The sequence below is a fragment of the Pseudorasbora parva genome, chromosome 5 (genome assembly GCF_024679245.1).
Source record: "Pseudorasbora parva isolate DD20220531a chromosome 5, ASM2467924v1, whole genome shotgun sequence".
Lineage (NCBI taxonomy): Eukaryota > Metazoa > Chordata > Actinopteri > Cypriniformes > Gobionidae > Pseudorasbora > Pseudorasbora parva.
The window spans coordinates 37325270-37351891 of NC_090176.1; the positions used below are offsets into that span (position 1 = coordinate 37325270).

The window sequence follows — 26622 nt, forward strand, 5'->3', positions numbered from 1 at the left end:
ACATCTCAAATACTGTTTTTCTCAACATATTTTTAATCTGTCATTTTCAGCTATGGCGACTTAAAAAACTGCGCAATTGGTTTCCACATTTTCTTCAAGTAAAGTTCATTTTTGTAATTAAACTAACATTGAATGCACCTAAGTAAGCATCAAGTTGCTCTTACTTAAACCAGTTAGGTTTGGTCAACTTTGATCTGAGGAATTATACTCCCAGAATGCATTGTGGCAGTAAACCCGAGTAACAACAGCAAATAAAATGGTAAAGCTCTTATTGTTGTGTTCTGCTCGGTGAATGTTGAAGTCTGTGTGTGACTCCATGGTCAATTGTAAGATATTGTCACAAATATAGACAGATTATATCAACCCAATTAAAAGTTTATGCCATAAAAAAAGTTTAAAAAGTTAAAAGATTATAGCATGCAAATAGTTCAGATTACTAAATTGTTTTAAAGTTTAACATTTAAAAGTTTAAAACTAAATTGTAAAGTTTACTAAAAAGTCTTAGTAAGAAACACTGTTGGATTTTACAGGGATTGTGTTAATTTTGAACAAAGTTACATAGTGTACCTTTAAGTTAACATCACTGAAATACATAAATTACACCACCAACATTTAAGGATTAGAGGATAACATTACAGATTAACACAGTTTATTTGAATTATTTTAAACAAAATCCCTGCAAGTATAAGTAAAAAAGAAAGAAAGAAAGAAAGAAAGAAAGAAAGAAAGAAAGAAAGAAAGAAAGAAAGAAAGAAAGAAAGAAAGAAAGAAAGAAAGAAAGAAAGAAAGAAAGAAAGAAAGAAGGAAAGTTCATACTTAAGAAATATAGGCTACAGAAGATGCCTCTCACCAGTGTTGATTTTGCTGGTCTGTATTGACTCTTCACCTGTGCTTCTCTTAGTGCTGTGAGATCAAATCAGTGCTTCTTAAAGACATTTATGACCTTTTTATTGTCACGTGTGTCTGAAAGTACAATAGCTATCGCCACCACGTGCTTATTTTTTTTTATCTAAATAACATCTCATCATATTTTATTATTGTTTGTTTTTCTTGTAAACTTTTGATTTGAGGTTCAGAGTACCAACAGATCACTTACAGTTTATTAGATGCTTCTTTCTTTCTTTCTTTCTTTCTTTCTTTCTTTCTTTCTTTCTTTCTTTCTTTCTTTCTTTCTTTCTTTCTTTCTTTCTTTCTTTCTTTCCTGTTTAACTAATAACAGTGTATTCTCCTGTGCACATGTGTATGTGTGAATAACATGCTTATGTGTGGATTTGACACAACAACTGATACATGGACAGGTGTTGAAAGGCTATATCAAATGCCATGTCAGACTGAGGAAAGGAATACTGTGGATAAAGCAGCTGTCAAAAGTTTCATAAAAGCCTCACAGTGAGTGTGAGGTCTCAAACACATGCATGAACAATGTATCCTTGTTCATGAATTCTGAACCCAATAAATAGCAGTGCGAAGCAGCTACATTATCTCTCTCATGTTATCTTAATAGCTCACAGAATTATGACAGATAAATCAACTATTAAGCCAAACAATTATCTGAAAAGGAAGCTCATAAAGCATGAAGCTAAACTTGCTGGACTTTTTTTTTAAACCACAAAATTGCCATTGTAAATCTGATAAATCGGGTTTAGAACTAGAATCTTAATCTCTTGAACTGACCCTTTGCTTTAGTTGTTTTTAACCCAAAAACCTAATTCACTCATGTTATTAAAACAGCCATATCATATATATATATATATATATATATATATATATATATATATATATATATATATATATATATATATATATATATATATATATATATAAATTGAAAGTTACACGTTTTATAGACAAAATAACCTTTTTTTCTTCCTTTTTTTTTTTTTTTACAGTGCATTGTACAAAACCTAATTTTACGATAGTTCATAACTATAAAATTAATGAAATTGTAGAAAATTGTGGGAACGATAGGCCTATAGCTAGCCTATAGTTTTTAGTGATGTTTTAATTTATAGTATTTTACAGAAGAAACAATATCTCTATTTTTAAACAGTGGTTAAATGCTTACCTATAAAAAAAACGCGATAAAAAGATAAGAAATACGATATTCACGTTGTAGTATAAATAATTTGCTCATATCCAAAGCGGCGACACATGTCTCAGAGCATCTGCGCCGTGATCGCGCAGCTTTCTGACGAGAGCGCGCAAACCATCTTGAAGAACTTCGAGGATCGAGAAACATCAGACTCTCCACGCGGTCCTGCGCCAGCCGGACAGTCTGAAGATGAGCACAACACACATACTTACCTTTCCCGCTCTTGTCATGCTGCTCTACAGTAAGTAATACTGATAATGTTGGTATTTCTCAATATCTGACGCTCTTTAGTCTTTATATCGTGTTTTAAACGTTTTAAAAGAAATGTTGTTGAAATGTTTGATTCTAATTGAAATGGTGGGCTCTGAGCGAATTGGAAAATGCAGATAATAGGCTAGTCTACCTTTCATTAATACATTGAATGCACATTTAGCCTTATTAATAATTATATCGACTAATTTTGTTTTATTTCTTGAATGAATGAATGAATGAATGAATGAATGAATGAATTGGCTATTTTCTTTCTTCTGGACTTTTTTATTTTTAGTGTCAAACCTGTGAATAGCATTGACTGCTACTGGATAGAAGAGCATTAAACATTGCTTAAAATGATTACAAATAATATAGAGATATTTTATGCATTTCTGATTATTTATTTTATTGTTAATTTGTTATTTTAACGTATTTTATTTGTGTCTTGACATTAATCATTTTTAAACCACCAGTCTGTAAATTATTTGGTTCCAGTTACTTTGTGATTATTGTGTGTGTGTGTGTGTGTGTGTGTGTGTGTGTGTGTGTGTGTGTTTGTTTTTATTACATAGTGGGGTCCTCAACACGTTTGCACACTCACATAGTGGGGACCAAAAACATAGTGGGGACCAAATCGCCGGTCCCCACAATGTTTTGCTTGTAATCGGCTCAGGAGGCGGTGCTGATATGCCTACTGCAGTTTTTTTTAATGATCCCCTCCATGAACAAAAACCGGACTTTTGTGTATGAGTGTGTGTGGCTGCACTGCTCTACAGCGCCCCTGTAGCCTGGTCGCGGAACTGCACCTATGCACACAGATATGACGTAATACATGAAGGTACACATTTTTTCAACTGCTCATGCGCGAATCGCTTAATTAAACGACAAAAAACTCTTTAAACAGTGTCTGCCAACGGGGAAAGTACATTCGTACAGGTAATTAACCTACTTGTAAATATTAAATTACATAATTCAATAAATAAACATCACAAATTCGAATTATTTTTAAGAATGTTGATGCAATGGAGTTTTCTAATGAGATTAATTAACGTTAACGTTTTTTTTATCAGAATCATAATATTGAATGTGTCGAATGAACTATTGATAAATTAAAACTTCACATCGTTATACAATTTGAAGTGTTTACATGTGCATGTTACTGCGTATTATAAGTGTTATAAACTGCGGCGTGTTGGGAGATTGTGAGACCGCGTGACATCACTGAATCACTGGAACCAGAGGAACGACGAGAGACGGCCTGTTGAAATGAGACCCGAGAAGAATAAAACCATTAAAAGAAGCGGAAGATCATGTTCTCTGTTGCATCGACAAGACCGACGTACTGGAGGCCAAACACATAAACGATTATAAAGGTAACTGTTAGGTTTGTAAAGAACTTTGTTGTTGTGACTGGATTGTGATTAGAAGTACGGCGCTCCCAACATGGCCCGGGAAATATAAATATATATCATGGCCATGAATAGGAAATCTTCCACCAATTAATTATGAATCTGCTATTTCTTATTTTTGTTACCATGATGATATAGCAGAGCCTAGTATTGCTAGCAGGACTCGTTTCTTATTGGTAACATGAGTGTTAAATATAAAGTTAATAACATATGTTTTAACTATGATTAATAACATATGTTTTAACTATGATTTAAGTGGTTTAAAAATACTAAATAAGTAACCATGATTATTTTATGGAATTTGGGTCCATTGGAATATAAAGAATATTGTTTCTTTCAGCAGTTTAAATTGCTCTTTGTGATAGTATCTGTAAATTAATGAAAGAAATAAGCATGCGTTGTGAAAGCATGTTGAATACATTGGTTAAACAGTTTAACTTAAGTTAAAACAGTTTAACTTAAACTATTACAAAGCTTAAAAGTTGTTTACATTTTACTTACCATAAATGTATTAGTTACATGTCTGGAAGGAATTCAATTGTCTCTCTCTCTCTCTCCCACTCCCCCCTTTTTTCAGGTTTTGGAGTGTTTGCCTTAATTCCTTTTATTAAAGGAGATTTTGATTGTCGAATATAGGGGAGAAACGATCACCTTAATTGAAGCTGAACAAAGAAGAGGGGCCAATCATGACACTTTTTTTTTATGTTTGACTTCATCTGGCAGAACAAGAAGTGGAGGTAGGGTGTTTTGTTTTTTGTTTGTTTGTTTGTTTAATGAATACACTTTAAAATTTACAGTAAAAAAGTTACTTTCATTTTGTTCACATTCAAATTTGTCTTGCTGTGGTTTATTAGACAAAATTATTATTTTTTCTTTCCTGAAGCATTGATGCTACTCATGAGGATGGCTCCCTTGGCCGCCTTATATATGATGATCACATAAACCCAAATTGTACAATGAAAAGGATTATCGTTGAGGGAAAACCTTGTTTGTGCCTATTCGCTGCAAGAGATATCATTCCTGGAGAGGAACTCGCATATGACTATGGAGGAAGTCACTGGCCTTGGAGAAAGGTTTGGCAAAATTTGACAACTTTTATCATTTGTACAGTAGAGGAAATGGATAAAGTATATAAATAAACAACTAGAACAATGCTCTATATTTTTGTTGACCTCCATACATTATCCCAAATGTTTCCAACTATGTTTGAAACCAAAGAAATTCTAATTCAAATAAGAAATTTTAGCCATTGTAGTGGTGTCATTGCATATATATAAAATTTATGACGTTTCTATGCGGGTATGTCATTGTTAACAGGTGATGCAATGACACCACTACAATAATTTTTTTTTTTTTTTTGTGGTGATAAATGTATGTGAGGGAATAAAAGCCTTTAAAATTGCTTAAAATACATATATAATAGCAATGAAGCAATAATAATTTTGGTTCAAATCAAGTATCAAAGCATTGTTTTATGGTTTTCAAGTTTGAAATTATTGTTCAAGTTGTATGGTTTTATTAAACAAAAATGTCAAAATATGTAATATTTAAAAAATACTGACTAAACAACAATTAATTCAAATGTTGAATGTTGAAATGTTAATGTCTTGATCATTAACATTTGGCCAATTCTGTACAACAGAATTGCTACGGCTACTGTCACTACCTGAACAAGAATATGTGGCCGTCAAAACATGCAAACTTCAATGAACAGAATATTTAGTAAGATAATATATTGTCCTGTGTTAGTGAAGGTTTAATTTAATTTATCTTTTATTTAATGGAATAGTGGACTTAGTGAATTCACAATAGCACTTTGCTAAAGTAAGAGTTTAAAAAGGTTTAAATGCATAGTGCAGCCGTAGAAAAGCGGTTTAATGCGTTTCATGGATTCTCATCCATAGAATGCATCACTTTGGGTATTTTGCCAGTTAATCAACAGTTAAACAAGTAATCATATATTTTTTTAAATCAAGTACTCCTTAATGTAATCATGGAATCATGACACCCCTTATGTAAGCCATTCAAACCCTTTGGTACACACACTTCACAGGTTTGGCATGGTGGGGACCTTGTCTAATAAGTAAAGACTTGTAACTATTTTTTATATAACTTTATTACAGCCTCCATGCAAGGATGATGACAACATGACAGCCATAGAGAACTGCTCTGAGGATTCTGTAACTACTGCAAGCACTTCACGATTCACAGCTGAGGTATGTGTATTTATTATCTGTCTGTGCCTCTTTATCTGTCTGTGCCTCTTTATCTGTCTGTCTGTGTCTGTGCCTCTTTATCTGTCTGTGCCTCTTTATCTGTCTGTGCCTCTTTATCTGTCTGTCTGTGTCTGTGCCTCTTTATCTGTCTGTGCCTCTTTATCTGTCTGTCTATTAATTTCTTATATTTGGTTTTGACATGGGAAAGTCTTACACACTGTTTCCAGTGTAATGTGCATTGTGGGGTCCTTTAGTTTTAGGAAAGCCATTCAAACTCTTTGGTACACACACTTCACAGGTTTGGCATGGTGGGGACCTTGTCTAATAAGTAAAGACTTGTAACTATTTTTTATATAACTTTATTACAGCCTCCATGCAAGGATGATGACAACATGACAGCCATAGAGAACTGCTCTGAGGATTCTGTAACTACTGCAAGCACTTCACGAATCACAGTTGAGGTATGTGTATTTATTATCTGTCTGTGCCTCTTTATCTGTCTGTGCCTCTTTATCTGTCTGTCTGTGTCTGTGCCTCTTTATCTGTCTGTGCCTCTTTATCTGTCTGTCTGTGTCTGTGCCTCTTTATCTGTCTGTCTCTGTCTGTGCCTCTTTATCTGTCTGTCTGTGTCTGTGCCTCTTTATCTGTCTGTGCCTCTTTATCTGTCTGTGCCTCTTTATCTGTCTGTGTCTGTGCCTCTTTATCTGTCTGTGCCTCTTTATCTGTCTGTCTCTGTCTGTGCCTTTATCTGTCTGTGCCTCTTTATCTGTCTGTCTGTGTCTGTGCCTCTTTATCTGTCTGTGCCTCTTTATCTGTCTGTGCCTCTTTATCTGTCTGTCTGTGTCTGTGCCTCTTTATCTGTCTGTGCCTCTTAATCTGTCTGTCTATTAATTTCTTATATTTGGTTTTGACATGGGAAAGTCTTACACACTGTTTCCAGTGTAATGTGCATTGTGGGGTCCTTTAGTTTTAGGAAAGCCATTCAAACTCTTTGGTACACACACTTCCCAGGTTTGGCATGGTGGGGACCTTGTCTAATAAGTAAAGACTTGTAACTATTTTTTATATAACTTTATTACAGCCTCCATGCAAGGATGATGACAACATGACAGCCATAGAGAACTGCTCTGAGGATTCTGTAACTACTGCAAGCACTTCACGATTCACAGCTGAGGTATGTGTATTTATTATCTGTCTGTGCCTCTTTATCTGTCTGTCTGTGCCTCTTTATCTGTCTGTGCCTCTTTATCTGTCTGTCTCTGTCTGTGCCTCTTTATCTGTCTGTCTGTGTCTGTGCCTCTTTATCTGTCTGTGCCTCTTTATCTGTCTATATCTGTCTGTGCCTCTTTATCTGTCTGTCTGTGTCTGTGCCTCTTTATCTGTCTATATCTGTCTGTGCCTCTTTATCTGTCTGTCTGTGTCTGTGCCTCTTTATCTGTCTATATCTGTCTGTGCCTCTTTATCTGTCTATATCTGTCTGTGCCTCTATATCTGTCTGTGCCTCTATATATGTCTGTGCCTCTATATATGTCTGTGCCTCTTTATCTGTCTGTGCCTCTATATATGTCTGTGCCTCTTTATCTGTCTGTCTATTAATTTCTTATATTTGGTTTTGACATGGGAAAGTCTTACACACTGTTTCCAGTGTAATGTGCATTGTGGGGTCCTTTAGTTTTAGGAAAGCCATTCAATCCCTTTGGTACACACACTTCACAGGTTTGGCATGGTGGGGACCTTGTCTAATAAGTAAAGACTTGTAACTATTTTTTATATAACTATATTACAGCCTCCATGCAAGGATGATGACAACATGACAGCCATAGAGAACTGCTCTGAGGATTCTGTAACTACTGCAAGCACTTCACGAATCACAGTTGAGGTATGTGTATTTATTATCTGTCTGTGCCTCTTTATCTGTCTGTGCCTCTATATCTGTCTGTGCCTCTATATCTGTCTGTGCCTCTTTATCTGTCTGTCTGTGTCTGTGCCTCTTTATCTGTCTGTGCCTCTTTATCTGTCTGTGCCTCTTTATCTGTCTGTGCCTCTTTATCTGTCTGTCTCTGTCTGTGCCTCTTTATCTGTCTGTCTGTGTCTGTGCCTCTTTATCTGTCTGTGCCTCTATATCTGTCTGTGCCTCTTTATCTGTCTGTGCCTCTTTATCTGTCTGTGCCTCTTTATCTGTCTGTCTCTGTCTGTGCCTCTTTATCTGTCTGTCTCTGTCTGTGCCTCTTTATCTGTCTGTCTGTGTCTGTGCCTCTTTATCTGTCTGTGCCTCTTTATCTGTCTGTCTGTGTCTGTGCCTCTTTATCTGTCTGTGCCTCTTTATCTGTCTGTCTGTGTCTGTGCCTCTTTATCTGTCTGTGCCTCTTTATCTGTCTGTCTCTGTCTGTGCCTCTTTATCTGTCTGCGCCTCTTTATCTGTCTGTCTGTGTCTGTGCCTCTTTATCTGTCTGTGCCTCTATATCTGTCTGTGCCTCTTTATCTGTCTGTGCCTCTATATCTGTCTGTGCCTCTTTATCTGTCTGTGCCTCTTTATCTGTCTGTCTATTAATTTCTTATATTTGGTTTTGACATGGGAAAGTCTTACACACTGTTTCCAGTGTAATGTGCATTGTGGGGTCCTTTAGTTTTAGGAAAGCCATTCAAACCCTTTGGTACACACACTTCACAGGTTTGGCATGGTGGGGACCTTGTCTAATAAGTAAAGACTTGTAACTATTTTTTATATAACTTTATTACAGCCTCCATGCAAGGATGATGACAACATGACAGCCATAGAGAACTGCTCTGAGGATTCTGTAACTACTGCAAGCACTTCACGATTCACAGCTGAGGTATGTGTATTTATTATCTCTGTGCCTCTTTGTCTGTCTGTGCCTCTTTATCTGTCTGTCTCTGTCTGTGCCTCTTTATCTGTCTGTGCCTCTTTATCTGTCTGTGCCTCTTTATCTGTCTGTGCCTCCATATCTGTCTGTCTGTGTCTGTGCCTCTTTATCTGTCTGTGCCTCTTTATCTGTCTGTGCCTCTTTATCTGTCTGTGCCTCTATATCTGTCTGTGCCTCTTTATCTGTCTGTGCCTCTTTATCTGTCTGTGCCTCTATATATGTCTGTGCCTCTTTATCTGTCTGTGCCTCTTTATCTGTCTGTCTCTGTCTGTGCCTCTTTATCTGTCTGTGCCTCTTTATCTGTCTGTGCCTCTTTATCTGTCTGTCTCAGTCTGTGCCTCTTTATCTGTCTGTGCCTCTTTATCTGTCTGTCTGTGTCTGTGCCTCTATATCTGTCTGTGCCTCTTTATCTGTCTGTGCCTCTTTATCTGTCTGTCTCTGTCTGTGCCTCTTTATCTGTCTGTCTGTGTCTGTGCCTCTTTATCTGTCTGTGCCTCTTTATCTGTCTGTCTCTGCCTCTTTATCTGTCTGTGCCTCTTTATCTGTCTGTCTCTGTCTGTGCCTCTTTATCTGTCTGTGCCTCTTTATCTGTCTGTCTCTGTCTGTGCCTCTTTATCTGTCTGTGCCTCTTTATCTGTCTGTCTCTGTCTGTGCCTCTTCATCTGTCTGTGCCTCTTTATCTGTCTGTGCCTCTTTATCTGTCTGTGCCTCTTCATCTGTCTGTGCCTCTTTATCTGTCTGTGCCTCTATATATGTCTGTGCCTCTATATATGTCTGTGCCTCTTTATCTGTCTGTCTCTGTCTGTGCCTCTTCATCTGTCTGTGCCTCTTTATCTGTCTGTGCCTCTTTATCTGTCTGTGCCTCTTTTTCTGTCTGTGCCTCAGTGTCTTTGTCTGACAGAGATTTTCTTTTTTCCACTTCATTTTCATATTTTTATTTCTTTTTTGTTCTTAACAGCCTTTGGTTGATTACTCAGACAGCGACGATGGCGTTGTGTGTTCTAAAAATATGAATTCTTATAAAAAGGTATTTTTATTTAATTTTATTTACTTCCATTTGTTTTTATCTTCTCATACCGAAATTGCATTATTTTTAGCTGAATAATGTGAAGTACATTTAAAAGGACAAATAAAAGTATTTTGGACCACCTTAAAATATGTTTTCTAAATGCAAGTTGCTATTGTGAATAATTCAACAATTTCGTACATATGCGGTTTATTTTGATTGGTCTCAATTAAAATTCATCTAGTGACATGGGAATTCTCCAGTCGTTTATTGTGCATAAAATACAACACAGCTAAAAATCCAATTAATAACTAACTGTATAATTCTGATGTACAATCTACAATTGTCTAATACAATTTCAGTGCAATATTAAGTTATAATCAGAGGTGTATAATTTCTAATTTCACTAGAATAGTCTTAAGGTGCTTGGTTACTATATTGTTTGTTTTTAATATTGTTTGGTAATGGTTCACGACCTGTTTTGTTAAAGGGATAGTTCACCCAAAATTTTTAATTTTAATTAATTGCTCACCCTCATGTCGTTTCACACCCATAAGACATTCTTGGCCACAAGATATTTTTGGTGATATCCAAGTGCTTTCTTTCTCTCCATCTGGAGTTAGAATGACAGGCAAAAGTTCAGATTTCATCAACATTATTTCAGTCTGTTTTCTGAAGATGAATAAGGGTCTTATGGGTTTGGAACAACATGAGGATGAGTAATGTTAATGATAGAATTTTCATTTTTGAGGGAACTATCCCTTTAAATTGATAGACATGGATAGAGCGTTTAACAAATGTTGACTTAAAAGATACAGATTTTACACATTCATTTTAAAGTGTAAAAAAGGCAACAGTTCTTTTTCATTATATGAGAAACATACTTTTTTTAGATCATTTAAAACTTGTCATTGTGATGTTTTTGTTTTTAGAGATCCGTGATTCGTGATGATTCGGATGATCTCTTTGAAAATTCCAGTGTAAACAGTGATGATGACCATACAGACATTCAAAATGACATCAGAAGGAATCGTGCACCATTTGCAATTAGTGAACAACATTCCGCTTGTACCACAACATCCAAAAGAGCGAAAAACACCAGAGTAAGTGTTAACTACTTGAATAGCTTGAACAGAACAGAACAGAACAGAACAGATCAGAACAGAACAGAACAGAACAGAATAGAGAATAGCCTATGATAGAGGATAAAATTAACTGAATGGTCATTGTCTTTCAAGGCTAGATGGAAGATTGCTGAGTACTCAGATGGATCGAGTGAAGATGAGTTATCTGTCAGTGAGGAAGAGTACATTCCTGACACATCAGAGAGTTACACATCAAATAGTGGCATGAGCTTTACTGCTTCACCAAAAGGTAAAGAAGAAAAGTTACAGATTTTGCCAGTCCGGAGCAGTTCAGCTGTGAACAGAATCAAAAAGTTCAGTACTCAAAGCAGCAGTGATATTTTTATTTATGCTGAATAAAGTCGTAGTTTTTGTTCGAATCATTGATCGATTCACTGATTCATGACCGTTTGAATCTTTTTTTGAAGAACGCGGAAGAGAAGACGATGCTGAATAAAGATGATGATGTTTTTATTCCCTTTCTGGACATGGACAGTATAGTGTGCATACACTTGCATACGCTCTCGGACTAAATATAAAATATCTTAAACTGTGTGTGAAGATGAACGGGTGTGGAACGACATTAGGGAGAGGAGTTAATGACATTTCATTTTTGGGTGAACTAACCCTTTAACATGCATTTGTGGTCTCATGAATCTATTTGTTCCTGGTCATGACGTTTTGACTGAGCACAAATGATGTTTAACTTTATATATTTATTTTGATTTTTACGATAGCACACCGCTGATTTTGTAGCATACTTTGACTGAAATCTTTGCATGCTTTATTTATTTCTTCTTATATAAGACTCTTATACTTTGTACTTATACCTTTTATAATGGATATTATTGTTCATTAAAACTGACATTAACAAAAATGTCGTGCTTTCCAGCATACACCCCGCCTACCAAGTAAGGGTACTATTGGCAGTGAAAACACAAGCCTGATCAGGGTTACCCAACCGTACTGTACTGAACTGTACCACTCAGTGAAATAAAACCACTGGTTGATGCATTGTTGATGCAAGTGCTTCTCATGAGTAAAATGCTAATGTGTTCCCCCCACAGGTTACGTTAAGAAGACGGACTGGAACAAACATGAGATACAGGCTGTGGAGGCGCATATGATGAGGTTTATTAACAACCGCAAAATTCCAGGAAAGGCGGACTGCATGAGGTGTAAAGAGGCGGAACTTGCACTTAAAAATAGAGAGTGGTCAACACTTAAATTTTACATCAAAAATCTCCGCTCTAAACAGAAAAGATCTGACACATTAATTGGCACACTGGCAGATTAAATTGTTCATTGGTAGAAACAAGCTTTTATAGCTTTAAAACAAGCGTCCATAGTCACATGGTTATAACTAAATAGACCATCAGTTCCATATTATTGTATAATCCTTATCTGCTTCAAATGTATAATTTTTTTTCTTCTATAAACGCAGGCATGGTAGACTTTAATGCTAAAGTTACTTGAGAATGCAGTGTTGGTCATGAAGGGTTTTAGTAATTCATAATTTTTTTAAACTCGTATAGTGTTTACTGTGAACATCTTCATGAATGTTTTAAGCTAATGATTCTTGACTTGGCTATGGTGACGTACTAATGTTATGAGTTTTGAAAATGTCATATACTGTATTACAAATTTTTTTACTCAACCTTGAAAAGTACTAACAATGTTGTTTATACATATAAAACAAACATCTACAAAATCAATTAAAGCATGGAGCAAATTAGAGCTCCTGTTTTGTCTAAAGTACTGCAGATTGTCTTTTGTGTGTGAGTTCGGGTGTTTGGTGTGTGAGTCCGGTCCCCACAGTGACCAAAGACGGGTGTTTGGTGTGTGAGTTTGGTCCCCACAGTGACTAAAGACTGGCGTTTGGTGTGTGAGTTCAGTCCCCACAGTGACCAAAGACTGGCGTTTGGTGTGTGAGTTCAGTCCCCACAGTGACCAAAGACGGGTGTTTGGTGTGTGAGTTCGGTCCCCACAGTGACTAAAGACTGGTGTTTGGTGTGTGAGTTCAGTCCCCACAGTGACCAAAGACTGGCGTTTGGTGTGTGAGTTCAGTCCCCACAGTGACCAAAGACTGGCGTTTGGTGTGTGAGTTTGGTCCCCACACTGACTAAAGACGGGTGTTTGGTGTGTGAGTTTGGTCCCCACAGTGACCAAAGACGGGTGTTTGGTGTGTGAGTTTGGTCCCCACAGTGACCAAAGACTGGTGTTTGGTGTGTGAGTTCGGTCCCCACACTGACTAAAGACTGGCGTTTGGTGTGTGAGTTTGGTCCCCACAGTGACCAAAGACGGGTGTTTGGTGTGTGAGTTCGGTCCCCACACTGACTAAAGACTGGTGTTTGGTGTGTGAGTTCAGTCCCCACACTGACTAAAGACTGGTGTTTGGTGTGTGAGTTCGGTCCCCACAGTGACCAAAGACGGGTGTTTGGTGTGTGAGTTCGGTCCCCACACTGACTAAAGACTGGTGTTTGGTGTGTGAGTTCGGTTCCCACACTGACTAAAGACTGGCGTTTGGTGTGTGAGTTCGGTCCCCACACTGACTAAAGACTGGCGTTTGGTGTGTGAGTTCGGTCCCCACACTGACTAAAGACTGGCGTTTGGTGTGTGAGTTCCGTCCCCACACTGACTAAAGACTGGCGTTTGGTGTGTGAGTTCGGTCCCCACACTGACTAAAGACTGGCGTTTGGTGTGTGAGTTCGGTCCCCACACTGACTAAAGACTGGTGTTTGGTGTGTGAGTTCCGTCCCCACACTGACTAAAGACTGGCGTTTGGTGTGTGAGTTCGGTCCCCACACTGACTAAAGACTGGCGTTTGGTGTGTGAGTTCGGTCCCCACACTGACTAAAGACTGGCGTTTGGTGTGTGAGTTCAGTCCCCACAGTGACTAAAGACTGGTGTTTGGTGTGTGAGTTCGGTCCCCACAGTGACTAAAGACTGGCGTTTGGTGTGTGAGTTCGGTCCCCACACTGACTAAAGACTGGCGTTTGGTGTGTGAGTTCGGTCCCCACAGTGACTAAAGACTGGTGTTTGGTGTGTGAGTTCGGTCCCCACACTGAATAAAGACTGGCGTTTGGTGTGTGAGTTCGGTCCCCACAATGACCAAAGACTGGCGTTTGGTGTGTGAGTTCAGTCCCCACAGTGACTAAAGACTGGCGTTTGGTGTGTGAGTTCAGTCCCCACAGTGACCAAAGACTGGCGTTTGGTGTGTGAGTTCAGTCCCCACAGTGACCAAAGACGGGTGTTTGGTGTGTGAGTTCGGTCCCCACAGTGACTAAAGACTGGTGTTTGGTGTGTGAGTTCAGTCCCCACAGTGACCAAAGACTGGCGTTTGGTGTGTGAGTTCAGTCCCCACAGTGACCAAAGACTGGCGTTTGGTGTGTGAGTTTGGTCCCCACACTGACTAAAGACGGGTGTTTGGTGTGTGAGTTTGGTCCCCACAGTGACCAAAGACGGGTGTTTGGTGTGTGAGTTTGGTCCCCACAGTGACCAAAGACTGGTGTTTGGTGTGTGAGTTCGGTCCCCACACTGACTAAAGACTGGCGTTTGGTGTGTGAGTTTGGTCCCCACAGTGACCAAAGACGGGTGTTTGGTGTGTGAGTTCGGTCCCCACACTGACTAAAGACTGGTGTTTGGTGTGTGAGTTCAGTCCCCACACTGACTAAAGACTGGTGTTTGGTGTGTGAGTTCGGTCCCCACAGTGACCAAAGACGGGTGTTTGGTGTGTGAGTTCGGTCCCCACACTGACTAAAGACTGGTGTTTGGTGTGTGAGTTCGGTTCCCACACTGACTAAAGACTGGCGTTTGGTGTGTGAGTTCGGTCCCCACACTGACTAAAGACTGGCGTTTGGTGTGTGAGTTCGGTCCCCACACTGACTAAAGACTGGCGTTTGGTGTGTGAGTTCCGTCCCCACACTGACTAAAGACTGGCGTTTGGTGTGTGAGTTCGGTCCCCACACTGACTAAAGACTGGCGTTTGGTGTGTGAGTTCGGTCCCCACACTGACTAAAGACTGGTGTTTGGTGTGTGAGTTCCGTCCCCACACTGACTAAAGACTGGCGTTTGGTGTGTGAGTTCGGTCCCCACACTGACTAAAGACTGGCGTTTGGTGTGTGAGTTCGGTCCCCACACTGACTAAAGACTGGCGTTTGGTGTGTGAGTTCAGTCCCCACAGTGACTAAAGACTGGCGTTTGGTGTGTGAGTTCGGTCCCCACACTGACTAAAGACTGGCGTTTGGTGTGTGAGTTCGGTCCCCACAGTGACTAAAGACTGGTGTTTGGTGTGTGAGTTCGGTCCCCACACTGAATAAAGACTGGCGTTTGGTGTGTGAGTTCGGTCCCCACACTGACCAAAGACTGGCGTTTGGTGTGTGAGTTCGGTCCCCACACTGACTAAAGACTGGCGTTTGGTGTGTGAGTTTGGTCCCCACAGTGACTAAAGACTGGCGTTTGGTGTGTGAGTTCGGTCCCCACACTGACTAAAGACTGGCGTTTGGTGTGTGAGTTCGGTCCCCACAGTGACTAAAGACTGGCGTTTGGTGTGTGAGTTCAGTCCCCACACTGACTAAAGACTGGCGTTTGGTGTGTGAGTTCGGTCCCCACAGTGACTAAAGACTGGTGTTTGGTGTGTGAGTTCGGTCCCCACACTGAATAAAGACTGGCGTTTGGTGTGTGAGTTCGGTCCCCACACTGACTAAAGACTGGCGTTTGGTGTGTGAGTTCAGTCCCCACAGTGACTAAAGACTGGCGTTTGGTGTGTGAGTTCAGTCCCCACAGTGACTAAAGACTGGCGTTTGGTGTGTGAGTTCGGTCCCCACACTGAATTAAGACTGGTGTTTGGTGTGTGAGTTCGGTCCCCACAATGACCAAAGACTGGCGTTTGGTGTGTGAGTTCAGTCCCCACAGTGACCAAAGACTGGCGTTTGGTGTGTGAGTTCAGTCCCCACAGTGACCATAGACTGGCGTTTGGTGTGTGAGTTCAGTCCCCACAGTGACCAAAGACTGGTGTTTGGTGTGTGAGTTTGGTCCCCACACTGACTAAAGACGGGTGTTTGGTGTGTGAGTTCGGTCCCCACAGTGACCAAAGACGGGTGTTTGGTGTGTGAGTTCGGTCCACACACTGACTAAAGACTGGCGTTTGGTGTGTGAGTTCGGTCCCCACACTGACTAAAGACTGGTGTTTGGTGTGTGAGTTCGGTCCCCACACTGACTAAAGACTGGCGTTTGGTGTGTGAGTTTGGTCCCCACAGTGACCAAAGACTGGAGTTTGGTGTGTGAGTTCGGTCCCCACAGTGACCAAAGACGGGTGTTTGGTGTGTGAGTTTAGTCCCCACAGTGACCAAAGACGGGTGTTTGGTGTGTGAGTTTAGTCCCCACAGTGACCAAAGACGGGTGTTTGGTGTGTGAGTTTAGTCCCCACAGTGACTAAAGACTGGTGTTTGGTGTGTGAGTTTAGTCCCCACAGTGACCAAAGACGGGTGTTTGGTGTGTGAGTTTAGTCCCCACACTGACTAAAGACTGGTGTTTGGTGTGTGAGTTTAGTCCCCACACTGACTAAAGACTGGTGTTTGGTGTGTGAGTTTAGTCCCCACAGTGACCAAAGACGGGTGTTTGGTGTGTGAGTTCAGTCCCCACAGTGACCAAAGACGGGTGTTTGGTGTGTGAGTTTAGTCCCCACAGTGACCAAAGACGGGTGTTTGGTGTGTGAGTTTAGTCCCCACACTGACTAAAGACTGGTGTTTGGTGTGTGAGTTTAGTCCCCACACTGACTAAAGACTGGTGTTTGGTGTGTGAGTTCGGTCCCCACAGTGACCAAAGGCGGGTGTTTGGTGTGTGAGTTCGGTCCCCACAGTGACCAAAGGCGGGTGTTTGGTGTGTGAGTTCGGTCCCCACACTGACTAAAGACTGGCGTTTGTTGTGTGAGTTCGGTCCCCACACTGACCAAAGACTGGTGTTTGGTGTGTGAGTTCGGTCCCCACACTGACTAAAGACGGGTGTTTGGTGTGTGAGTTTGGTTCCCACACTGACTAAAGACTGGTGTTTGGTGTGTGAGTTCGGTCCCCACACTGACTAAAGACTGGTGTTTGGTGTGTGAGTTTGGTCCCCACACTGACTAAAGACTGGTGTTTGGTGTGTGAGTTCGGTCCCCACAGTGACCAAAGACTGGCGTTTGGTGTGTGAGTTCAGTCCCCACACTGACTAAAGACTGGTGTTTGGTGTGTGAGTTCGGTCTCCACACTGACTAAAGACGGGTGTTTGGTGTGTGAGTTTGGTTCCCACACTGACTAAAGACTGGTGTTTGGTGTGTGAGTTCGGTCCCCACACTGACTAAAGACTGGTGTTTGGTGTGTGAGTTTGGTCCCCACACTGACTAAAGACTGGTGTTTGGTGTGTGAGTTCGGTCCCCACACTGACTAAAGACGGATGTTTGGTGTGCGAGTTCGGTCCCCACACTGACTAAAGACTGGCGTTTGGTGTGTGAGTTCGGTCCTCACACTGACTAAAGACTGGCGTTTGGTGTGTGAGTTCGGTCCCCACACTGACTAAAGACTGGTGTTTGGTGTGTGAGTTCGGTCCCCACACTGACTAAAGACGGGTGTTTGGTGTGTGAGTTTGGTCCCCACAGTGACCAAAGACGGGTGCTTGGTGTGTGAGTTCGGTCCCCACACTGACTAAAGACTGGCGTTTGATGTGTGAGTTCGGTCCCCACACTGACTAAAGACTGGCGTTTGGTGTGTGAGTTCGGTCCCCACACTGACTAAAGACTGGCGTTTGGTGTGTGAGTTGGTCCCCACACTGACTAAAGACTGGCGTTTGGTGTGTGAGTTCGGTCCCCACACTGACTAAAGACTGGCGTTTGGTGTGTGAGTTCGGTCCCCACACTGACTAAAGACTGGCGTTTGGTGTGTGAGTTGGTCCCCACAGTGACCAAAGACGGGTGTTTGGTGTGTGAGTTCGGTCCCCACAGTGACTAAAGGCTGGCGTTTGGTGTGTGAGTTCGGTCCCCACACTGACTAAAGACTGGCGTTTGGTGTGTGAGTTCGGTCCCCACAGTGACTAAAGACTGGTGTTTGGTGTGTGAGTTCGGTCCCCACACTGAATAAAGACTGGCGTTTGGTGTGTGAGTTCGGTCCCCACACTGACTAAAGACTGGTGTTTGGTGTGTGAGTTCGGTCCCCACACTGAATAAAGACTGGCGTTTGGTGTGTGTGAGTTTGGTCCCAACACTGAATAAAGACTGGCGTTTGGTGTGTGAGTTCGGTCCCCACAGTGACTAAAGATTGGCGTTCAGTGTGTGTGAGTTCGGTCCCCACACTGAATAAAGACTGGCGTTTGGTGTGTGTGAGTTCGGTCCCCACACTGAATAAAGACTGGCGTTTGGTGTGTGAGTTCGGTCCCCACAGTGACTAAAGACTGGTGTTTGGTGTGTGAGTTCGGTCCCCACACTGAATAAAGACTGGTGTTTGGTGTGTGAGTTCAGTCCCCACAGTGACTAAAGACTGGTGTTTGGTGTGTGAGTTCGGTCCCCACACTGAATAAAGACTGGTGTTTGGTGTGTGAGTTCAGTCCCCACAGTGACTAAAGACTGGTGTTTGGTGTGTGAGTTCGGTCCCCACACTGAATAAAGACTGGCGTTTGGTGTGTGAGTTCAGTCCCCACAGTGACTAAAGACTGGTGTTTGGTGTGTGAGTTCGGTCCCCACACTGAATAAAGACTGGCGTTTGGTGTGTGAGTTCGGTCCCGACACTGAATAAAGACTGGCGTTTGGTGTGTGAGTTCGGTCCCGACACTGAATAAAGACTGGCGTTTGGTGTGTGAGTTCGGTCCCCATACTGAATAAAGACTGGCGTTTGGTGTGTGAGTTCGGTCCCCACACTGAATAAAGACTGGCGTTTGGTGTGTGAGTTCGGTCCCCACACTGACTAAAGACTGGCGTTTGGTGTGTGAGTTCGGTCCCCACACTGAATAAAGACGGGTTGTGTGTTTGCTGGACCCCAGATATACTCAATACCTGAAATGTCCCCACAAGTGACCACTGTGTCAGGTTTATAATTTTTTTAGTGAAATATCTAAAATCTGAAGTGATACTTTTAAACAGGCTTTTTAGTTTTTGTCAATTAATTTTTTTTAGGTCTGTAGGATCATAGGAAAGGGTGGTCCTCACTATGTAGCATTCTGACAGGTGATCCCCACAATGCACAAAAACAAGTATGTGTGTGTGTGTGTGTGTGTGTGTGTGTGTGTGTGTGTGTGATTTAGGTAGAGTGTAAACTCATTATGTCTATGGAATGTCCCCATAAAACATGAAAACACAACTTTTTCAAAGAGAGATGGATGCTTTGAGGGTCTGGATAGAATGGGTGGGGGTCTTGTAAGACACCGTGTTTACACAAACTTCTTAAACAGCATTTGAACACATGAGATCCTGAAGGTGATAAAATATCTGTGAAGAAGCTGTCCAGATCTGAACTTCACTCTGATGTGGCAGGGAGCCTTTCATGGCTGATGCCCTTTGGCTGACTCCTTGTGTACTGGTCATTATCATGGAGATTATGGTATTCCGGCATACCATGAGAAATGCACGATCCCACCCAGTCTAGAGATCTAAATATATGTTTTACATATTATGTAACATAGATATTAAAAGAATGATAAATTAAGTTATAAAATGTTAGGTTAAAGCTGACTTTCACAGCATTGGCTTTATTCTGATAACTTTCAGATATTATGCAACTATGTGCTAGGGTTGTTAAATACCTCATGAGGTGGGCTGTGATTTTTACTCTAGTCCTTTTCCAGCTGAAGGGGTTTTAAGTTACAGCAGCACAGTACGTCTTTGTATCTCTAGGTAAAATGACCCGCCACACCTTTCTCTCCTCTCGTTTCACATGAAAATCAGTTATTTTCTACTGTACATCCATTGGGCTATAGAAAGGGAACTTCACAGATAAAAGGAAAGTATTTTCCCTCACTTTCCCCAGAAGTGCATGTTTTTCAGTGTGTTGAGGTTATCAGGCCTGGTTTAGTCTGCCACCCCCCACTATCCACAGCCAGTGTCAGAACATCCATCCATTACGTAAATTCCTACACATCCCTGTTCCTGGCACCACCAGAGCCGGGAGTGAGTGTTATGAAGTTTCACATTTGAGGGAAAACTTTAGGGTGTTTTAACTTGTCTTTACTTTATTCATATTATTTACTTAAATATTTTACAAAAAAATAATGATGTATTTCTTAAGGGCATAATATAGAAACCTTGTAACACTTCCAAATTGGGACCCCTTAATAAACAGTTAATGCCTTAACTAACTTTAACAATGAGCCATACATTTGTTACAGTATTTATTAATCTTTGGTTAACATAAATTAATAACTGCTCAGGTCCATTAAGCAATAAAAACAGATAAAACTAAGAAGAAACAGTTATTTTAATGAATAACTATCAAATATGATATGTGTACAGAGACACATACAGACCCCCCCCCCCCCCCCACCCACACACAATTACGACTTGTTTTACTTACAAAAAATGTACCTTGAATTTTACTGTAAAGTTATAAGAAAACGCTTTTCTCCATAGTCGGCTAAGCCAATGTACCGTTAAGCAATGAACAGGTTTTTACAGTAGCATTTTTAGTTTTATGCAAAAAAGGTGCATCAAACTTAAAAATACACTAAAATCACTCCAATTTTCTTTCCCTTTTTTCACAGCAAGAACTCTTTTTGGTTTCCCTGAGAACCTTTTAGTGATCAGTTCTTAAAATAACCTTTTTTTTCTTAATGTGAAGAACATTTAATGAATAATATAAAGAAAATGTCCCACTATAAAGAACATTTCATGGATTTTAAAAGTTCTTCATGGAAGAAGAAAATGGAAGTGGAAGAAAGTGGAAAGTGGAAAATGGAAGAAAGTGGAAGTTTTATATAGTGCCTTTCCAAAGCTCAAGGTCGCTTTACATAGTATTAGACAATACATTTTCACAAAATTACATTAGCATACTTACATACACAAGACAAGTTCTTCTTTAGCCACATTATTCAAAATACAAATTGAATAGATAAGTCTTAAGCTGGGTCTTGAAGGTAGAAAGTGATGGTAAATTACGCAATATAGAGGAAGCGAATTCCATAATTTTGCAGTGAGTGAGTCAGGCAAAGATGGCCTATCAGAGTTGGTGGTGAGGTAAATTTGTATGTCATCAGCATAGCAATGAAATTTAAGTCCATGCCTATGTATGATGTGGCCAAGTGGGTATATAAATGATAAACATTAGTGGATTAAGAACTGAGCCCTGAGGAACACCCTGTGAAAGCGGAGCAATGACAGATTTATAGCCCTGTATGGTGATGTAATATTTTCTGTTGCTGATGTAGGAGATGAGTCAGGAAAGAACAGAACCAGTGATGCCGATATCAGAAAGACGAGAAATGAGTATTTAATGGCAGACTGTGTCGAATGCAGAGCTTAGATCCAGAAGAATCAAGATGTTTATTAACCCTGAGTCTACAGATAGAAGAATATCATTAGCCACACGAAGAAGAGCAGTTTCAGTGCTATGTGACGTGTGAAAACCTGACTGAAAAGGTTCAAAAAGGCTGTTAGCATTTAAATATGATCTCAATTGTTAAGCCACAACTTTTTCAAGGATTTTACTCAAGAATGGTAAGTTTGAGATTGGCCTATATTTATTGTCCTATAGATGGTTATGGAACCAAGGCCAATAATAACCTCTATTTTTAAGTGGCATAATTTCAATTCATCCTCAGAAAAAACGAAAACTTTATGGGGCAAACATATAATGATTCTCAAAGTCTTTCATAGTTTATGTGGATTATTTTCTTCTTCTTCTACAAACTAAGTCTGCTGTTATAAAAATGCTGTGGGAGTGTTGCAACATTAAAGTGTTTGTATCTTTTCTCTCCACCAGTTCCTAGTTCTGATCCCGTTACTGTGACAACAAGCAAAGCAAAAGTGGAAGTACATGAAAACACAAGTAAGTTCCTTAGTCTTCAGATAATAATCTGGACGTGTTTAAAATATTTTTTCAGACTATATTTGATACTTTATCTGTTCTTTCCAAAAGATGCTGTCCTTTCCTGTGAGTTCAGAACAGAGAAAGAAACAAACCCACGTGTTGAATGGAAGAAGAGAGGAAAAGATGTTTCATATGTTTATTTTGATGGCGATTTTACAGGTGTGTTGTTGTTTTGCACATTCCAATAATTCCCTAAATATGTCCAATATCTCTCTTATTTGTATACGGCTTTAGTTGAAGTATTTTATGAAATCTTTTAAAAGGGAAAGTGTGTCATTCACGCTGCTTGTGGCATCAAATGACATTCTGTTTGGTGCGGTCACATCAGCACAATCTCTGCAAGATTTTACGAGCAAAATAGGTCCATCGCCAGTAAGCACACAAGTCACTTTAAAACCAAACAGCTTCTTTTGTTCAATGCTAAACCCTTCTCGAAATCTGTGTTGCAAAAATCCATATGGCATCCTTAATAATGTGTGTTTCAGGAAACATGTTCTGCAGTACTTTCATTCACATATATTTTTTCTTCAGACTGTTCTGACTTACTCTTACCATTACCAGGTTCATATAAGGGCCGTGCGTCCATCTACGGGGCGACAATGACCCTCCGTGGTGTTACACAGAAAGACTCAGGAGTGTATCATTGTGAAGTCACAGCCCGGCAAGACAAAATCAAGCTGGGGGAGGTCACCGTCACCCTCAATGTGCTTGGTGGGAATTCATTTTTTACTTTTTTATTATTTAATCTTGAACTCTTATTTTCATTATTTACATGTGCAGTTAATGATAATACACTCTTAAAAATAAAGGTTCCAAAAAGTGTTTTCACAGCGTTGCCATAGAAGAACCATTTTTGGTTCCTTAAAAAAGCTTTAAACAGTTCTTAAAATAACAGTTTTTTCAAAGTCTGAAGAACCTTTTTAAACCATACACTGTCAGAAAAAAAGGTACATGGCGGTACCCTAAGGTACAAAACCAAAAAGGAACTACTTGTGTACCTTTAAGGTACTACGCACTCCTAAAGTACTGATATGTACCCTTCATGGTACTAATATGTACCATTTAGGGGTTTACAAAGATGTACCTTTTCACTTTTGTACCTTAGGGTAACGCCCCAGAGACAGCACTGTGCCTTTTTTCTGAGAGTGTACAGAACTTTTATCTTCAAGAGTGTATTCATAAACATAACCTTTCTATCAATGAGCAGTATGATCTTTCTTACATGGACAGTGCCGCCACATGCGCCGTCATGTGAGGTCCCAGAAACAGTCATGAAAGGATTTTCTGCAGAGCTGCACTGTAAAGACAAAATCAGTGTTCCTGCTGCTACCTACAGCTGGTACAAAGACAACAAACCACTTAACACTGGCAAGCCCCCTGAAATCAACTACACCCTGGACCCCAAAACAGGGACTCTGGTTGGTGTATTGCTGTAATCTCTTTCCATCTCATGCCCTTTCCCTTGACGGCTAACAAACACTGATTATAGTTTGTTTTTGATGCATTCATTACATGGTATGATTTATATACTGTTTCTTTTCCTTTGCTTTTGTGCAGAAATTCAAGACAGTATCAAAATCTGATGAGGGTCAGTATCGATGTGAGGCCTCCAATGGAGTGGGGGCACCCAAAAGTTGTGCAGGCCAGCATATGAAGATAACTGAATGTAAGATAAGTACAATTTGGTCAATTAAAGAGCACACATAATGAGAAATCAATTTTACTTGATCTTTTGAAATATTGTTAAAAGAGTGAAATGTACAAAGAGGGAATTTTATGTTGACTTATACTATTTTCGTTTGGGGGTCTAGTGAAAATCTATACCAAAATGTATTTAAAATACATTTATTTTATACAAACTAAGTATAAATCCCTTAACATTTACTGACATATCGCTTGAGACTTACTGATATATTATATATAAACTTTATTTGCAGCACTTCTTTATTGCACAATGAACATTTCTTAATATTAAGCTTAAAATGTGTTTTAATCACACAATTAGTTAGAATAGTCTGATCACTGGCGTATTCAAGATATTTAAAGTGCACCTAAAGTATACTTGCAATAGTTCCCCTTTAGCAAAAATATACTTAAGTATATTTTTTTAATTTATACATTAAATTAACGCAGACGTTAAATATACCAGTTTAGTATACCACAGGTACCATTGCAGGGTATTTATATCAATTAATTAATGTAATTTGTAGTATACTTAACATAAAATAAATGTATTTCAAAAATGAACCTCTTGTTTTCCCTTCAAGTTTCTCTGTGCTTATTAAAACCCAGGAAAAACTAAAATCCCCTTCTGTATACCACAAACTAGACTAGACTTGTACTTTTGCCTTGCATCTACACAACCTTTCAAGAGTTTTGGTCAGTATGACATTTTTTTGCAAAGGAATTAATACTTTTATTCAGCAACGATTAACTAAATTGATCAAAAGTGACAGTAAAGACATCTAATGTTGCATAAGATTGCTGTTTTAAATACATATTCTATTTATCCTGAAATAGAAGAATTCTAAAAAACAATGTATCAGTTTCCACAAAAATGGTTTTTAACATTGGTAATAAGAACTCTTAAGCACCAAATCAGTATATTAAAGATTGGAGTAATTCACATGAATAAAAATATTTTAAAATTAAAATGTACATTTTATTTAATTTGTAATCATATGTCACAATGTTAAGTTTTTTTTTTTAACAGCAGAGTTTGGGATCATTTTACCCCAGCAAAGACACAGTGGTGTAAAAAAGTGCACATGACTCATTTGAATATCTGTTTGACATGTGTTGCAGTTGAACTCAACATGACAATAGTTATAGTGTTAGAAGTGGGAGCGTTCCTGTTGCTTCTCTCGTGCTGTGTGACCATCTGTCTGTGCTGCAGACGAGGGTGCTGCCGATGCTGCCGCAGTGAGTGCTACTTCATTCAAAATCATTTATGGGCTGTTGGGATACTTACTATACCTGTTTGTGAACCGTGTCTTGTCTTCATCTATTAACAAAAGTCTTGCATTTACCAACAGAAAGTAAAGGAGAGACAAAACAAAGGTAAGTCTTTTACAGTACTTTTAAATGCACTCTAACCTATACAAATAAGACCATTTGAAACAAAGCTGTTACTTCTCTTCACTTTTTATCAGAACAAAGACCAGCTGCAACCATCCAACAGATGTAAGTTTTAAGTTTCCTATTATAACTCACTAGTCAAATGGTAAAGTAATGGCACTGTATAGGCTTTTCTTCATAATAATGGCTGGTTTTCATCTCAATGTTCATCTCTCTCCTCAGCCGAGACACTACAAACATACACAATCCTTTGTGCTTTGAAATGTGCGCACATTTTGGACTGTACCATGCTGACAGAAGTGAAGTAAAGTGACGTCAAAGCTTAGAGAATGGAATATTACATAAAATACGCCTCTATATCTCTAGTTTGCGCTTATGGGCTAAAAGAGCAGGAAACACACCCTCTGGTGGTGAGGTCTGGTTACAGCTGAACAAGCTACAACTTTTTTTTGTTGGATTCTGTTTAATTTAAGTGTTCATTTATTTTAGACACTGTGCATTATTGTAATTGTCTCATATTAGTTTGACTTTCGACAACCTCGTGTTTATATACTGTACAAATGTTGCACTATTTCATACTATAGTTGACCTATGCAGGTTGAAGAAAATGGTTTCAATCACCAAGTCACTGAGCAGAAAGGCTCAAATACAAATGTGATGGTCTACTTGATTTGAGCGGAAACAAGCTTGATTTGTCTCAGGATGTCTCTAAAGGCTATTATTCATCATCCAGTTAATGTTCAGTAGAATTTTAATCAGTCGCCTTGCTTTTTTCATAGTTCAGTAAGTGTCATCAGTTGTCTGATGATACTACAGGGGTATTTCTCAATATGAGAGAGAGAGAGAGAGAGAGAGAGAGAGAGAGAGAGAGAGAGAGAGAGAGAGAGAGAGAGAGAGAGAGAGAGAGAGAGAGAGAGAGAGAGAGAGAGAGAGAGAGAGAGAGAGAGAGAGAGAGAGAGAGAGAGAGAGAGAACATCATGATCAAATTCGTGATCATCATGGACAAAAAAACATTTCTCAGAATACCTTCTTTTGTTCCACAAGAGAAACATACTGGCTTGGAACAATAAAAGGATCTACTCACTTCTCTTTTAATAAACAGAAGCAGACTTAACCAATCAAACACTTTCCCCCACACATGCATAGTGATAACCGAACAATCCACCATAGAGAACACTACACCATCCCTTCAACATCTTCAGACAGTGAACTATGTGAACAATGTGTTTGAGTTTTTTTTTTTTTAACTGTTTGGCTTAGAGTATTTGTGGCTCAAATGAACGAACAATGTCTTCAAAAGCTATACGTTTCTTTGTCTTTTGTTACATGTCATGTAAAATGACGAAAATGCAAACAAATATCTATTCCTTTTTTACACAGAACAAATTACTTCACTGTAACATTTTTTTTTTTTAAATAAAGAAATGCACAAATCAGTTTTCCAAGTTGTTTATTTAATCATTGGTTTCAACACAAATTGATAAAAGTCTCATTCAAAATAAGTGCTTTGAACAG

At 39.5% G+C, this 26622-nt stretch overlaps 2 protein-coding genes across 4 annotated transcripts; both read left to right on the forward strand.

The window, feature by feature from the left end:
* The first annotated feature begins 2228 nt into the window (after nt 1–2228).
* Nucleotides 2229–26008, forward strand: jam2b (junctional adhesion molecule 2b). The gene is made up of 9 exons (XM_067445086.1): nt 2229–2333; nt 21922–21987; nt 22078–22188; nt 22591–22740; nt 23260–23447; nt 23587–23695; nt 24835–25089; nt 25182–25212; nt 25330–26008. Exons 1-7 carry the CDS (start codon nt 2282–2284, stop codon nt 25038–25040), a joined length of 882 nt encoding a protein of 293 aa, XP_067301187.1. The 5' UTR covers nt 2229–2281; the 3' UTR covers nt 25041–25089; nt 25182–25212; nt 25330–26008.
* Nucleotides 7760–12739, forward strand: LOC137076140 (uncharacterized). Of its 3 annotated transcripts, XM_067445082.1 has the most exons (6): nt 7760–7848; nt 8711–8803; nt 9813–9881; nt 10793–10963; nt 11099–11234; nt 12052–12739. In XM_067445082.1, the coding sequence occupies exons 1-6, from the start codon at nt 7780–7782 to the stop codon at nt 12279–12281; spliced, it is 768 nt and encodes a 255-aa protein (XP_067301183.1). In that variant the 5' UTR covers nt 7760–7779; the 3' UTR covers nt 12282–12739. The 3 variants fall into 3 exon arrangements, with proteins under 3 accessions (XP_067301183.1, XP_067301184.1, XP_067301185.1); XM_067445083.1 differs by lacking the exon at nt 9813–9881; XM_067445084.1 differs by lacking the exon at nt 8711–8803 and having other exon boundaries at nt 7779–7848.
* Nucleotides 26009–26622: the final 614 nt, after the last annotated feature.

Excerpts from the sequence above, each read along its gene's own strand:
- LOC137076140 (XM_067445082.1), top strand. The coding sequence starts at position 7,780 with ATGACAGCCATAGAGAACTGCTCTGAGGATTCTGTAACTACTGCAAGC. Across the intron at positions 9,882-10,792 it reads ATATGAATTCTTATAAAAAG|AGATCCGTGATTCGTGATGA; the intron begins GTATTTTTATTT and ends TTTTGTTTTTAG. Across the intron at positions 10,964-11,098 it reads AAAGAGCGAAAAACACCAGA|GCTAGATGGAAGATTGCTGA; the intron begins GTAAGTGTTAAC and ends TTGTCTTTCAAG.
- jam2b (XM_067445086.1), top strand. The coding sequence starts at position 2,282 with ATGAGCACAACACACATACTTACCTTTCCCGCTCTTGTCATGCTGCTC. Across the intron at positions 22,741-23,259 it reads CGTCACCCTCAATGTGCTTG|TGCCGCCACATGCGCCGTCA; the intron begins GTGGGAATTCAT and ends TTACATGGACAG. Across the intron at positions 23,448-23,586 it reads ACCCCAAAACAGGGACTCTG|AAATTCAAGACAGTATCAAA; the intron begins GTTGGTGTATTG and ends GCTTTTGTGCAG.